General features: G+C 33.9%; 1 protein-coding gene across 2 annotated transcripts in view; it reads left to right on the forward strand.

Annotated features, from left to right (window-relative positions):
- The window catches only part of RB1CC1 (RB1 inducible coiled-coil 1), a 60,984-nt gene extending 48,511 nt beyond the window's left edge, over positions 1-12,473 (forward strand). Inside the window, exons 15-22 of one of the 2 annotated variants that reach the window (XM_074146877.1) lie at positions 347-455; positions 574-814; positions 4,625-4,676; positions 5,685-5,732; positions 7,223-7,281; positions 8,031-8,158; positions 11,065-11,135; positions 11,490-12,473. In XM_074146877.1, the coding sequence (XP_074002978.1) occupies positions 347-455; positions 574-814; positions 4,625-4,676; positions 5,685-5,732; positions 7,223-7,281; positions 8,031-8,158; positions 11,065-11,135; positions 11,490-11,567 (786 nt within the window). In that variant the 3' untranslated portion in view covers positions 11,568-12,473. Of the gene's footprint in view, positions 1-346; positions 456-573; positions 815-4,624; positions 4,677-5,684; positions 5,733-7,222; positions 7,282-8,030; positions 8,168-11,064; positions 11,136-11,489 lie in introns of both variants that reach the window. The other variant, XM_074146876.1, reaches the window with a different exon arrangement.
- Positions 12,474-12,762: the final 289 nt, after the last annotated feature.

Genomic DNA, 12,762 nt, shown 5'->3' on the forward strand with positions numbered 1-12,762 from the left:
TGCAACTGTGGGACATTAATTGGAATATAAAGTATTGTGTTTAAAAAAAACAATTTACAAATCATTTTTTTATTTAATGATGATTTCTTTATAATTTTACTATGTGTATATTTGGCTTGGGGGAACAGGAGGGATAAAAATGAAAAAAAAAAAACTGTTACAGAGATAAAATGTTCAGACAAGTTCTCTCTCCACTGAAGTAATCTGTGAACAAGTTTGCTTCCTTGTTTAATTATAATTTAGGAAATTGAAAGGAGCGATATGTTTGGTACTTTATTCTAGTGATGAATTTTGCGTTACGTTTATACAGTACATTTATTTCAGTAATACCTCTTTCTGTTTTCAGACCAACTTTAACACTGTTCTGGCAAGAGAGAAAATGAAAAAAGAAAACATAATTAATGATCTTAGTGACAAATTAAAAGTGCTAACACAACAGCAAGAAAAAGATAAGGGTAAGCAAAGTTCTAAAAAAATTATTTATCTTTTCTAATAAGATAATTCTGTTCAGTACAGATTGGTTTTGATCCTTAGTGCTGCTGCTGTTAAAATTTTTATTTACTTGTGTCATAGATTTGATTGAAACACTTTCTGAAGATCGAGCTCGCTTACTTGAAGAGAAGAAAAAGCTTGAAGAAGAAGTTAATAAACTGAGAAGTAGTAATTTTTCTCCATCAACCTACTCAGCGGCGGCTTCAGAAGTTTGTGGAGCCTGCGCAGCTGATATTCCCACTGACACAGACAGACTGGTCTCTGACATTGCAGCTGAAGGGAGACTGGACTCTGCGATGGAAACCAGTATGATGGCCGTGCAGTAAGTGTGTGGGGCGTTGTAGCAGAAATACATGAAGCACACTCCTGTTCTTTCAATGTGTGCTGTTGGGTGTTGTGAAGTACAAATGAGCATGTTTAATGCTACTTCTGCTTTGATGTTCTTGCTAAAAATATTCTTTTAAGTGTACGCATACAGTTGGGGTGTCACAGTCATCAGAAATGTGGTTTTGATGACTTAAAGTTTGCAACTTAAAAGTGAAACTTTGCCTTGCAATTATGAGATTAAAAAAATGGACTTAAGTATAGTAAATGTAAGTCAAACAGGAGAACAATTGCAATGGTGGCCTAGGATGAATTGGGTGGTTGCATGTTATTGGCATATCTTTTAAACAGTGTCTGGCTCTCATTTAAAAAACAAAAAATTTCATTCTTGTTTGTGTACATGATGGCTGTAAGGTAGCATAATAACATTCCTTGAGGAAGAGGAAGGGGCGATAGCTATACGTATTAGAAATTGGGCTAATTGTCAGGATTCAAAACAAGTAATGGGACTGAGGTTGATTAAGTGGCCTTGATGGATTGATGTTTTGTATTATTGGAGAGAAAGACAGGTATTCAGTATCCCTTTGTTTGTATGACCTCTGAATCATCAGTACTGTCAGCTGTGATGCACTGCTGACTTACTGGAAGGCGTGAGGGGACTGGGAAAAAACTTTGCAATGGTTTAAACCCTCACTTGAGGAAAGCAGCTAGGGCAAGAAATTTATGTACTTCAAACTAAACTTTTCACGTAAAATCAGTTGTCTTGTGTTTGGATTTGGTTGATAATCTGAATTTACAACAGATTCAAATAATGTTATGTTGATATCACACACATTTAACTGCTTATCACCCTTTTTGTATGGAGGTTTAATTAAGCAGTGGCTAGTTTGCAGGTAGGTGTCTGAAGCAATGCTTGAAATACTGAGATGATTATAAAGATCAGAGGGAACTTAATGGAGTTTTGTTGCAGTCATCAGCTTCGCTGTATTCTCTAGTTTGGATGCCCTACAATAGCAGTACACTTTAGTATTGGCATATAATGCCTTACCTGGTAACTTAAGAGCCCATTTGTAAAGCTACTAGACGGTGATGTGGTCTCAGTAGGTGACTATGAAGTCTTCTGAACTTAAATAATTCTGACTGGTACAAAGCTGTCCTGTTAGTTGTTGTCAGGAATCCAGCCTACTGTGGATATATTTTCTTTTTTCAATACTTACTTCCATGAAAATCTACATCAAGTTCCTTGACTCTTACTTTAAATGCACCTGAAGTAATTTTGTGAAGGTTTTTGTATAGTGAAGACTGTCTGATGTCTCTTTTCCAAGAGAAGAGGTTCTGATAATGCATGCAAATATCCTGTTTTTTTTTTCAATTTTCTTAACAATTGTCATAGATTTCTCTTAACAAATGTAGAATGTTAGGCTTAAAAATTCTCTACTAAAATGAGCACATTCTATTACATGTACTTTCTGACTATAATAAGAGAGAGTGAATAGCACGTGAAATGGGTGCATTAAAATAGGACTCATTTCTAGAAGATACTGAGCTATTATCATGCTCAGTTCAATGTCATAATCCATTCAGAGAAGGTTACTGGGAGAGAATTCTGGAAAAAAGGGTGAAGAAGTTTTTTCCAGGGCATTCCAATTGGTTTGTTTGTGTTTTTTTCTTAACTCCAAATAAAACCTGGGGAAAACTAGAAAAATTAAAAAATCTACAGTATGATTGTTTCTGCTGTAGCAGCTGAAGAGAAAACTGAAATACTCACCACATCGTAGGTTTTACTAATTCATGAGAACTGTTCTTCACGCTAATGCTTTCTACCTCCTTGTGGTGGAAGATTGCATGTCTTTAATTCTCTTGTACTAGGAATACTCATTTTAAGACCCTTTCCTACAATGTTGAAGGTGTTTAAGGAAATTTGAATTTGAATTGGAAGACACTTCTAAATATTAGCAGTCACATGGCTTGTTTTATTTTATGATTTTACACCTGCAGTAGTTTTTTTAATAGACTTTGAATACACCGGTTATGATTGCATTGTTAGTTCTTTTCTCCCATATATAATCCTCCCATAGGATATCTAATTTGTGAAGTTGATAAATATCGTAGGCTGTGTTGTGTTACCCTGAATAGACAGTGAGTCTGCTTTGTTCCGGTAACCTCAGTGCAATGAGGTGTTTTGGGAAGACAGATCTCGTCATCTTATTAAAAAAATAAAATAAAATTCATATGCTCTTATTTCTGAGACTTCTCGGAATAGCATTTATGCTCCAGAACTGTACAGTGTAATGCTTGTTGTACTCATTTGCATGAAAAAAAAACTTTGAATCCCATACTAATTTCGTTATACCCCTAATATGATTAAGAACGCTTACCTGAAGAAATTGGCTGCATCTTTGAATCACCCACTTGATACAGCTTGCAAATTTTTATTGCGCTGTTGAAAGGAAAATGCAGTAACTGACTGTAGGCTCCTGGTCGCTACCCCTTTGCCTACGATCTTGGTGGAGGATCATTAAGATATTGCAACCTGTGCATTTTCTCAGACTTCTGCTTACCTCTCACAGAAGTAAAGAACCTCGCTGGGAAATATGCAAGTAGAATGAGGTTTTGCCGGAGAAGCAAAAGCAGAATTGTTAGATTTACTTACATTCCCTTTAATCAGTGCCCATCACAACTGATGCTGCCTAACCCAGAATAATGCATCCAGCGCACTAACTGTGGAAGCAAAGATGAAAACAGTTGTTGCTTACCAAGCTAAACTTGCACTGAGAATCAGTAAAACACTGAAATGCCCTATCTTTCGAAGGAGAACTATTTCTTTCAGTAATTATTTTAGTCCTGAACTTTCACGGCAGGTTTACAAAAAACCTGAAAAGGTAAACCTGAGAACAAAAAATTTTGGCTCAATGTACTACAAGTCAGGTAATAAGTAGGCAGAAATTATTACAGGTTTCTGTTGACTGCTTCCTATTACCTGAGAGCTAAACAGCCTTTTAACTGAAGTAATGATTAGCATGGCTTTAATTATAATCTTTTGGTTCTACTTGGCATTTTCTTGATTTATGCCATGTTTTGTCAGACTGGATGAATGAACTATACGTCCAAAAACTTGTTGTTTTTTTTTTTTTTCCACTAACCAAATCAGTTTGGACTACAAAAGATACTGTTTCTTCCCTATTAACCTGCCTTTAAAAATATATTTTGATTCTATTAGGAATTTCTCTCCGTGTTTTTTAGGAGATTTCTTCTTAGGGTGTTAACATTATCTTATCATGGCCCAGTGCTCAGTTTATCTAACAGATAAATGGAGGCAATTAGCAAGTTCACATTAGTGTCTCTCTACTAGAGAGTCCCAGGGGCACAGACCCTTTAAACTACAAAGATTAAGAAAATATGATATTGTAGAGCTGAACCACAATATCAAGGGTTAACTACTAAAGCATTTGGAGCTGTATCTTTCATCCTGATGTTTTAAAAATAATGCAAAATATGCATAAATGGTCCCATGTAACTTTGTAAACTAATCAATGACTGAAAATTCATTGGCTTGTTGCAACAAAGAAGCTACTTGGGTTTAAAGAAAAAAAACAACCAACGAACCAACCTGCAAAACCTGCCAGAAATGTTAATGCTGATTCTCAAGGTATCTTTCTGTGCTGTTCCCTCTGTGCTAGCAAAAGCATAACTCTCATCACCGGGTGAATGTGAGGGGCTGGGAAAGAGAATTTTTCATCATAAAAAAAAAAATTAATTAATTTTTTTTTTAATTTTTAACCTATCCATTTTCTTCTTTCTCTTTCAGTGAAAATGTCCATATGTCTGAAGAAAAACAGAGGATAATGTTGCTGGAAAGAGTGAGTAGATTTTGTGAGGTTAAGCATTACAACTAAGAACTTAAAAATATGTATGTGTGAAGTTGTCCTGTGGTCACTTATATTCTGATGCAATATATAGTATCTGTAAGACTTAAAAATATAATTCTATAGAATGGTTTTTCATTGTACTCATTTCAGATCAGTATAATTTGTTGAAGTAATTAAAAATAAGTGTTAATACATTATACTTGACCTAATTTAAAGTTTGTTTATGTAGGCTTCAGTATGAATCGAGTCAGGTGTAATATTTCCTTTTAGGAGGCACAGGTCATTGCTCTAGGGAATTTCTGTAGCAAAAAAAAAGTTTTGATTGTTTTTTCAAATTAAGGCATCCAAAGCAGCTGGACAGCAATTAAGATTGATTTATGTGTTTCTCTTGGAAATGGGTAATTTCTCCTCTTAGGCTGCACCTACTTAGATCATTTTTAATTCTACCTGAGATGCACTATAATCTTGGCAGTATTGCTGCTGTAAAAAGTGAAATTACACTTGTTATGAATGTGCTTAAAATTACAATTTTCTAAGGTCATGCTCCTACAGGCTAGAATTGCAAGTTTATACCTCACCCTCCTTGCTTCTCCCAAACACATACCTTAAATTTTTGCTAGATGTTTCTCATTAGGAGCACTTACATGCTTTATTCTGTCATCTGTTCACAAAGGATTTGTCATGGGTGGAAGCTATAGAATAGTAATACATTACATTTCTTTTGCTGTTCTATCAGTGAAATGTTTTTCTGACTTAAGGAGAAGGTTGAGTATGGAGATAAGGGTGGCTTAGCAGTGGGGTTTTATGGCATTGTGGTGATTGCTAGACTTCAATTTTTTTTTTTTATGTGTCTTTGTTCCAAAGATATTTTGATATTGTTTTAAAACTGAAAGCTGTAGTAAATATCTACATTGTATAAGTAGTGTGGTTCTGGTCACATTAAAAATTTTTTTTAAATGTTTATACCGTATAAGGTAATTAGATGATATTTTCTTTCAGACTTTGCAGTTGAAAGAAGAGGAAAACAAGAGATTAAATCAAAGATTGGTCAGTATTTGTGCAATGTATGTTTTAAGTTTATGAAAAAAATAAGAAAAACCTACAAATTTCAGTTTGTTAAAAATCTAAAAATGTGTTTTATTAACTTCAGAAATGTTTTAGTTGCTAAGGGAAGTGGCAAATAGGCAACTTGATAACCTCAACATAGCAGTCTTTCAGGAAAGAAAAGTACAGTGGTAATAAGTCAAAATGTAGTCTCTAACAAACAAAAAAAATTGATCTGAAGTTGGAGTCCATAAATAAAACTGCTGAAAGCGTCATCGGAAGTTGAGAGGTTTTTGTGTTGTACTGTATTCAATTTGGACTCATTCTTTGAAGAAATGAAGAAAAGCAGTGAATAGGCTTCGAGCTGGTATTAAGAGAGGCTGACACTGTTTCTCGGGACGGGGCAGGGGGAAGACTGACAATAGGAAATATGCTGTAGGTAACAATATTTGAGTTACAGCTGAAAAAATCATGTGTTAAACTTCAAGCATAAGTAATCTAGATTTCAGAAGCACGTATAAATGGTCCAGGAAGTAGGAACCTATGGAAAAACTCCAAGACCTCTAGTCAGAGTTTCTTGGAGGGCAATTATGAATTGTCTTCTATAAGGAGGTTGTCAAACGGTAATGAAATGGACACGTTTACATCAGATCAGCTTCGCTATCTTCTTGCTTGGATGTGGGCTATGTATCACTTAATAGATATGAAGTAGTGTTACCCATTTTCATTTCTTATCATCACAATTATTGTAGAAAGCGTATGTAAGCTTAAATTCATTTTTAGATCTAGTTATCCTATTAAAGTTGGTTCACGTGCCAGTATTAATTAAACAGATTTAAAGGTAAATACTGTGCATATAGGAGATATGTAAGGTTTTGGACACAATTCTTAATGGAGCCTTTGTTTGTTCTTAGTAAATTTGACTTCAGTTTTATTCCAGGGAGTGCTGTCTATTACAGTAAACTTTAGATTATGTGACGGTCCTTAGTAAAACTGAGAGACCATATCAAGTTCAAAATCCAGAGTTTAATTGCAAGAAACGTATTTAACCTCCAATGTTATACCTTCAGCCTTTTGGAGAATGCCAGTGGCTTCTGTGTTAAGAGTGCACAGCTGTATCATAGCTCTTGGCATGCTCAGAACAAATCTTCACTGGCACTGATCTAGAAAGCACTTTTCAGTTTAAAATAATGAGGGAGAAGTCAATTATGTGAGAAACTTCATAATAAAAGGTAGCCATTTAATTAAAAAAACAAGAGCAAAACAAAACCACAACAAAAAAGCCCCAAACAAACAACACCCAACCAAACCTGCTACAGAACAGGATGACAGGAAGGTATGCTGTTTTCCTGAGTGAGTATAAGATCTGCAGGAATAGAGACTGTTTGAAATCAATAATAAATGATTTATTTTGTCTTAACCATATTGTTACCTGCAATGTACATTTCATCATAGCTTGCCAATATTTGATAGCTTTTCTTTTTTTTTAATAGATGTCCCAGAGCATGTCGTCAGTATCCTCAAGACATTCTGAAAAAATAGCAATTAGAGAGTAAGTACATGTTAATTTTCATATAAACAGATGGATCTGTATTCAGTAATAAGTATATAGTTAAAGAATGTCATGGTTTTTATGTTCTTGCTTTGTGCTAAAAAGATACATAGGTCACCTCTACAGTTTAGCTGTCAGTTATTGATGTCCTCCCCATCCTCAGAATAGTAGTAGTATTTACTCATAGAACCCTCTCATGGTCTAATGCTTCATTTGTATCTATTTTAGACTTAATTTCATTTATGGGTAAATAATATACTTACAACACATTTGCACTGTGAAACAGAAGTTGCAGACAGAAAAAGTTCTTTGAGTTCTGTTACTGAAACTTGGCATGAGAACTTTGTGGCTGCTTCTGCTATTCTGGTGTCAGAAAGAAACAGATTTTTAGACTGAATAGCTACATAAATGTTTTGCTGTTTTCTTCCATGTTTAAATTGACATCAGTTTAAAACATCAAAAGAGTGTTTGTAAACACTAGTACAGTGATCATTAACATAAGTATTGATGAATAAAATAATACAAAATTGAAGTGTTAGTATTTAGTTAGGTAAAAGCAAAACTCGGTTCTCCTGAAAACAATAATTTGAGCTGATGTATGTAGAAAAACACTTCAGAAAATTTTTAAAAGGTAGAATTTTTGTTGACTTCAGAAAATATGAAATGTATATGAGCTGGCATAGAAGTAGAAACAACTTCTATAGTTTTCTTTTTAGTTGAAGTTCCTTGATTTTACTTTTTTCCCCCAGTTTTCAGGTTGGCGATTTGGTTCTCATCATCTTGGATGAAAGGCATGACAATTATGTATTGTTTACTGTTAGTCCGACCTTGTATTTCTTGCACTCAGAATCTCTTGCTGCACTGGATCTCAAACCAGGTGAGTGTGGTAAGTGTCAGATTACTTTCAATTATTATCTCCTCCTATAAATAACACTCTTAACTTTCTAACGCTTAAGTGATTTTGTAAATAGGTATGTGGTAAATGAGAACCATGTAATACAGATAACTATCGGCTATCTTTGTAGCTTTTGTTATTTGTTCTAATGCTAAACTTTTTTCATGGCAGAACATTTTAAATAAAAAAATTATATGGATATTAATATCTTAGAAAAATAGGGAAAAATATCTGCATCTTCAAACTAAGCTGTTAAAAACAAACAAAAAAAACCCCGAGCTCCCCCACCCGGCCTCCCCCCAAAAAAAAGAGAGAGAGAGAAAATGCCAATTTTGTACATACCCAATGTATGTTAATATGTCTATGGGGAAAATATTCCCATCAGGCCAATTACCTATTCAGTAACATGAATAATAATGTATAACTGTGTATGTCTTAGAAATATTTTTATCTGGATTTATGTTTTCAGTGTCTTTTTCTGATGAGGAAAGTAAATACAACACTCAGTGTAACATTTCTGTCAAAACTACATGCTTAGTTCTTACTTCTTTAAATAGCTGATTTTATTATGAGCTTTGAAGATTCTTTGGATAAAATTTGTTTTCTCTGTAGCTCAACTTCTGCAAAGTGACTGGAATTTATGAACCCAAATACGTGTCTGAAATAACAAAATGTAGACCACAGTATATGGGGATTTGCAAACAGTGTTTTTGCTGATAAAGTTTTTCCACCCAATTTAAGCAGGACTTAGAAGTTTTTAGAGAACGGTTTCTTTATGTTTTCCTTATGTTCAGGTTGATGGCACGTTGGCTTTTTTCCTACCTTAATCTTCAGGTTATTTGTTGGCTATTTTTGGCAGCTATGTAAACTTAGTTAAATTGATGTACTACTTTTTTTTTTGTAATGAGGGAAAATAACAATACTTCGCACTAAACTGTCCTATGTTAAATTTGTATAAACATCTTTAATACATCTTTATACTATCACCTAGTATTTTTTGCAAATCCACCCATGCTCCCAACTTTGCAGAAATGTCTAAGAATATTTTGTTATTAATTCTAATTTATCAGTAGAAGTTTCTATATGTTATTGCATGTCAGCAGCTGTCAACTTACTCTCAATGAGCAGAGTCATAGATTTCAGTTATGGTGAAAGATGATACCTCTGAAATCATTGTGTAGTCTCCAGAAGACCGCCAAGTTCCACCAAGCTGCATTCTGAGGCTGCTGAAGAAGAATCTGTCCCATGTGTGTTTACAGGAAGAACTCCTGTCTTACTTAATAGACATAATAGATTCTGAACTACGGCATTAGTAGTGCATACATAACTATGTGATATATGATTTATTCCCTTATTATTGGTTTACAAATATAAGGTAGAAGACATGTCAGTTTGTAGATTACTCTAGTACACAATTCACTGACCTGTCTGTTTTCAAATGGACTTGGCTTGCTCCATTGCTTACTAATTGCTAACTGGTTAGTCTCAAATCTGAGAAAACTGCACCTAAAGCAAACATGAAGACTTAACCATTTACTTTAGGAAATTGGTGTGGACCTAGGTACTGGTAATTATTGTTTCAAGGGCTGCCAAAATGTTACATCTAAATCTGGCCTTTTGTACCAAGAGGTACATAGCAAGTTTTTAATCTTGTATAGAACCAACTACAGTATTAAGTGTCAGGGATTTAGGCTATCGTAGGGTGTCTCTGTCTACATTAAGAGCACTTGGAATGCTACGAAAACGCTGAAATTGGTTGAGGACTGCATGGCTTCTGTGTTGTCGCTTATCTTCATGATATGGAGGTTTTCATCTGCAAATGTAAGGAAAAAAACCTGCATATTTCTGTCTTTGTTAGATCAATGGAGTCTGTCAGACAAGCAAATTCAAAAAAGCTTAAGTTTTTTTGTAATTTAAATATTAGTTGTAGAGCATTCAGACAGGCTATAAATACTTTACACTGATTTGTAGGAGCGCGGAGTAGAACAGAATCTGCTCCATTGTCAATAGCCAAATCACTCTTGAAGGGTAAGATTAAATTTTCAAACTCTGGTTCTCGAGTGACTCGTGTTCTAGTCACTAGAATATCTCATAAATAGTCGTGCTTAGAAAAACATTGATTTTTAGTGTTATGCAGAGCATATGTGAGCTGTTCCTTCCATCTGTTTTGATGTTTTCTTCATGCCGTGATTAGTGATAGTTAGAAAAGAGCAAAGCAAGTAAAATGGATATAATTTCTTGGGGTACAAGACAAACATGCATTTCCTTACTGTTACAAAATGGGTACAAGCTGAAAGTTTATGTCCACTTGTTGCTCTTTTGACATGTCAGTTTATTATTGAGGTTTTTCACATTTCTCCTTTTTGAGCAGTATCGGGTACTCTGAGGACTACAACCAAAACTAGCAGACTTGTAGGACTTTAAAATTATTATTTATGAGTAACTAATTTCCATCACTAATACAGAAAAATAAGCAAATGTTTCAGTAAGGGCAATTATAATAGCTAAGTATACAAGACTTTCTATCCTTTGAAGTAGTTCAAGAAATTCTCACCCTAAATCGAACCAAAAGGTCAAGCTTCGTTGATGAGAATAATTTTGAATCTTTAAATTAATTTCAGTTTGGATTTGCTTTTGTTTCTTCTAATGTTAGCTTTTAAAACAAATTTTAAACTGGAAAACAATTTTTTTGTTTGAAAACATCAGTGACCTGTCTTGACATCTGAACTTATTTAATTTTTGTGAATTTATTTTTAAAAGGGTTTTTTTTTTTAATAACTTCTGCTTTCAATGGGATAATGTTAGCAAATGCTCTTTAACCATATTGAATATAATATCCTGTTATCTGTGGTTGATTATCTAAAACTATAAATATTTTGTCTCTTTAGCTTCAGGTGCATCTAGAAGACCTTGGGTGCTAGGAAAAGTGATGGAAAAGGAATATTGCCAGGCAAAAAAGGTAAGGAAATAGTAATGGAAAATCATCTGATGAAATGAATAGAGGAGAAAATCAGATTTAATATTTGTAAAAATTGTAAAAATTACTCTCTGCATAATAAGTGAGATGAAAATTATCCTCGGTTCTGCCATTGCTGCTCTGGTTTTAGTCAGTGAATAATCAAGAGAAGGGGAACTAGAAAAACGAATAACTCAGCAATGGGTAGTTGTGTCCATACTGCCCAGAACCTTGCCGGGCTCCAAAGGGTCTCATAAATGCTGAGGGGTGGGAATCAGTTTCTGCTTAAAAATAGAAAAATGGGAGAATAATCCCACATTTCTAATGTAATTCGATTTATTTTTTTTTTCTTTGTAGGCACAAAACAGATTTAAAGTTCCTTTGGGTACAAAATTCTACAGAGTGAAAGCAGTACCATGGAACAAGAAAGTATAACACAACAAAGTTTTAGTTCATTCTGTCTCCATTCTTTTTTGACTTGTCCTTCAGTGCTCGTTCATCGCTCCAAATATCAGGCCATCTTTTTATACTGAGGTCATGTGACAAGATACGTCATTGATGTACTGCTTTTACTTTTTAACAGGTCACATTTTAGAAACAAGAATTTCATCAAAAACTCTGGCCCTAACTGTTCCAATTTTTTTACCCAGATAACTTTAGGAGTGTGGACCAAATGAGTTCATTTTCTCAAAGGGCAACCACATGAAACATGGTTTGTTAGCCATGTTAATTGCCTGTTAAATATACATTAGCTTGTATTTAGATGTTAAATGTTAGTTACCATTATTACCAGCATACGTCCTTTTGTGAAATCATTATCAAAGTACTTGCACTCTTTAACAGATTCTTTATATGTGTAAAATTCATCAACTATTTAAAGAGGAGTGTTCATTGCATGCAGATAATCATATAATTTTTCCTCAACATGAGTTTGCCTCAGTAGATGAATAAAAATAACTACTGCAACTTGTTTCATTACATGAAAATGCTCTTTAATGTTAAAAAACCCTTGTAATTTGATAGACTGATTTTGAAAATCAGTCACAGTTAGATCTGCAATCTTCAAAAGCACTTTCGATGGATTGATCACACAGATTCTGAAGGGAGGACGTCTGTGCCGTTTGTTCAAAGTGAAGCACTTGTTCTTCCCAACAAAACAGAAATCTTGTATTAATCTATTTAGAAAAATCATATTGATGAAATTGTATTTCATGGTTGAGTTTCAGGAAAAAACTCATTGTACATTAACCATACAAGAGTCATTTAAGTAACAAATTATTGTAATTGTAAAAGACATGTAGAATTTTAAAACAATAAAGATTTGAAACTGTATGTGTTTTGAAGTATTTGTGTGCCTTTTAAATACTATCTGTAATATTTATTTCATGTTAATCTGTTGTAGCTTCTCTCTGATTCCTCCAGCAGTTTCATTACGTAGAAATACCTAAATTTTCTACAAAAGGCATTAATATTCAACAACATTCAGGAATTACAAGAATTACCTTGGAATAATAAAAAATAATTGAAGTAGACAGAAATTAATCTTGTCAGCATATTAAGTGGATACATTACTTTTTCAAAATAGTTATATTGGCTACTCATTAGAAATGTAGTCTAATTTATTTTTTTT

Source organism: Numenius arquata, chromosome 4 (assembly GCF_964106895.1).
Source record: "Numenius arquata chromosome 4, bNumArq3.hap1.1, whole genome shotgun sequence".
NCBI classification, from domain to species: Eukaryota; Metazoa; Chordata; class Aves; order Charadriiformes; family Scolopacidae; genus Numenius; species Numenius arquata.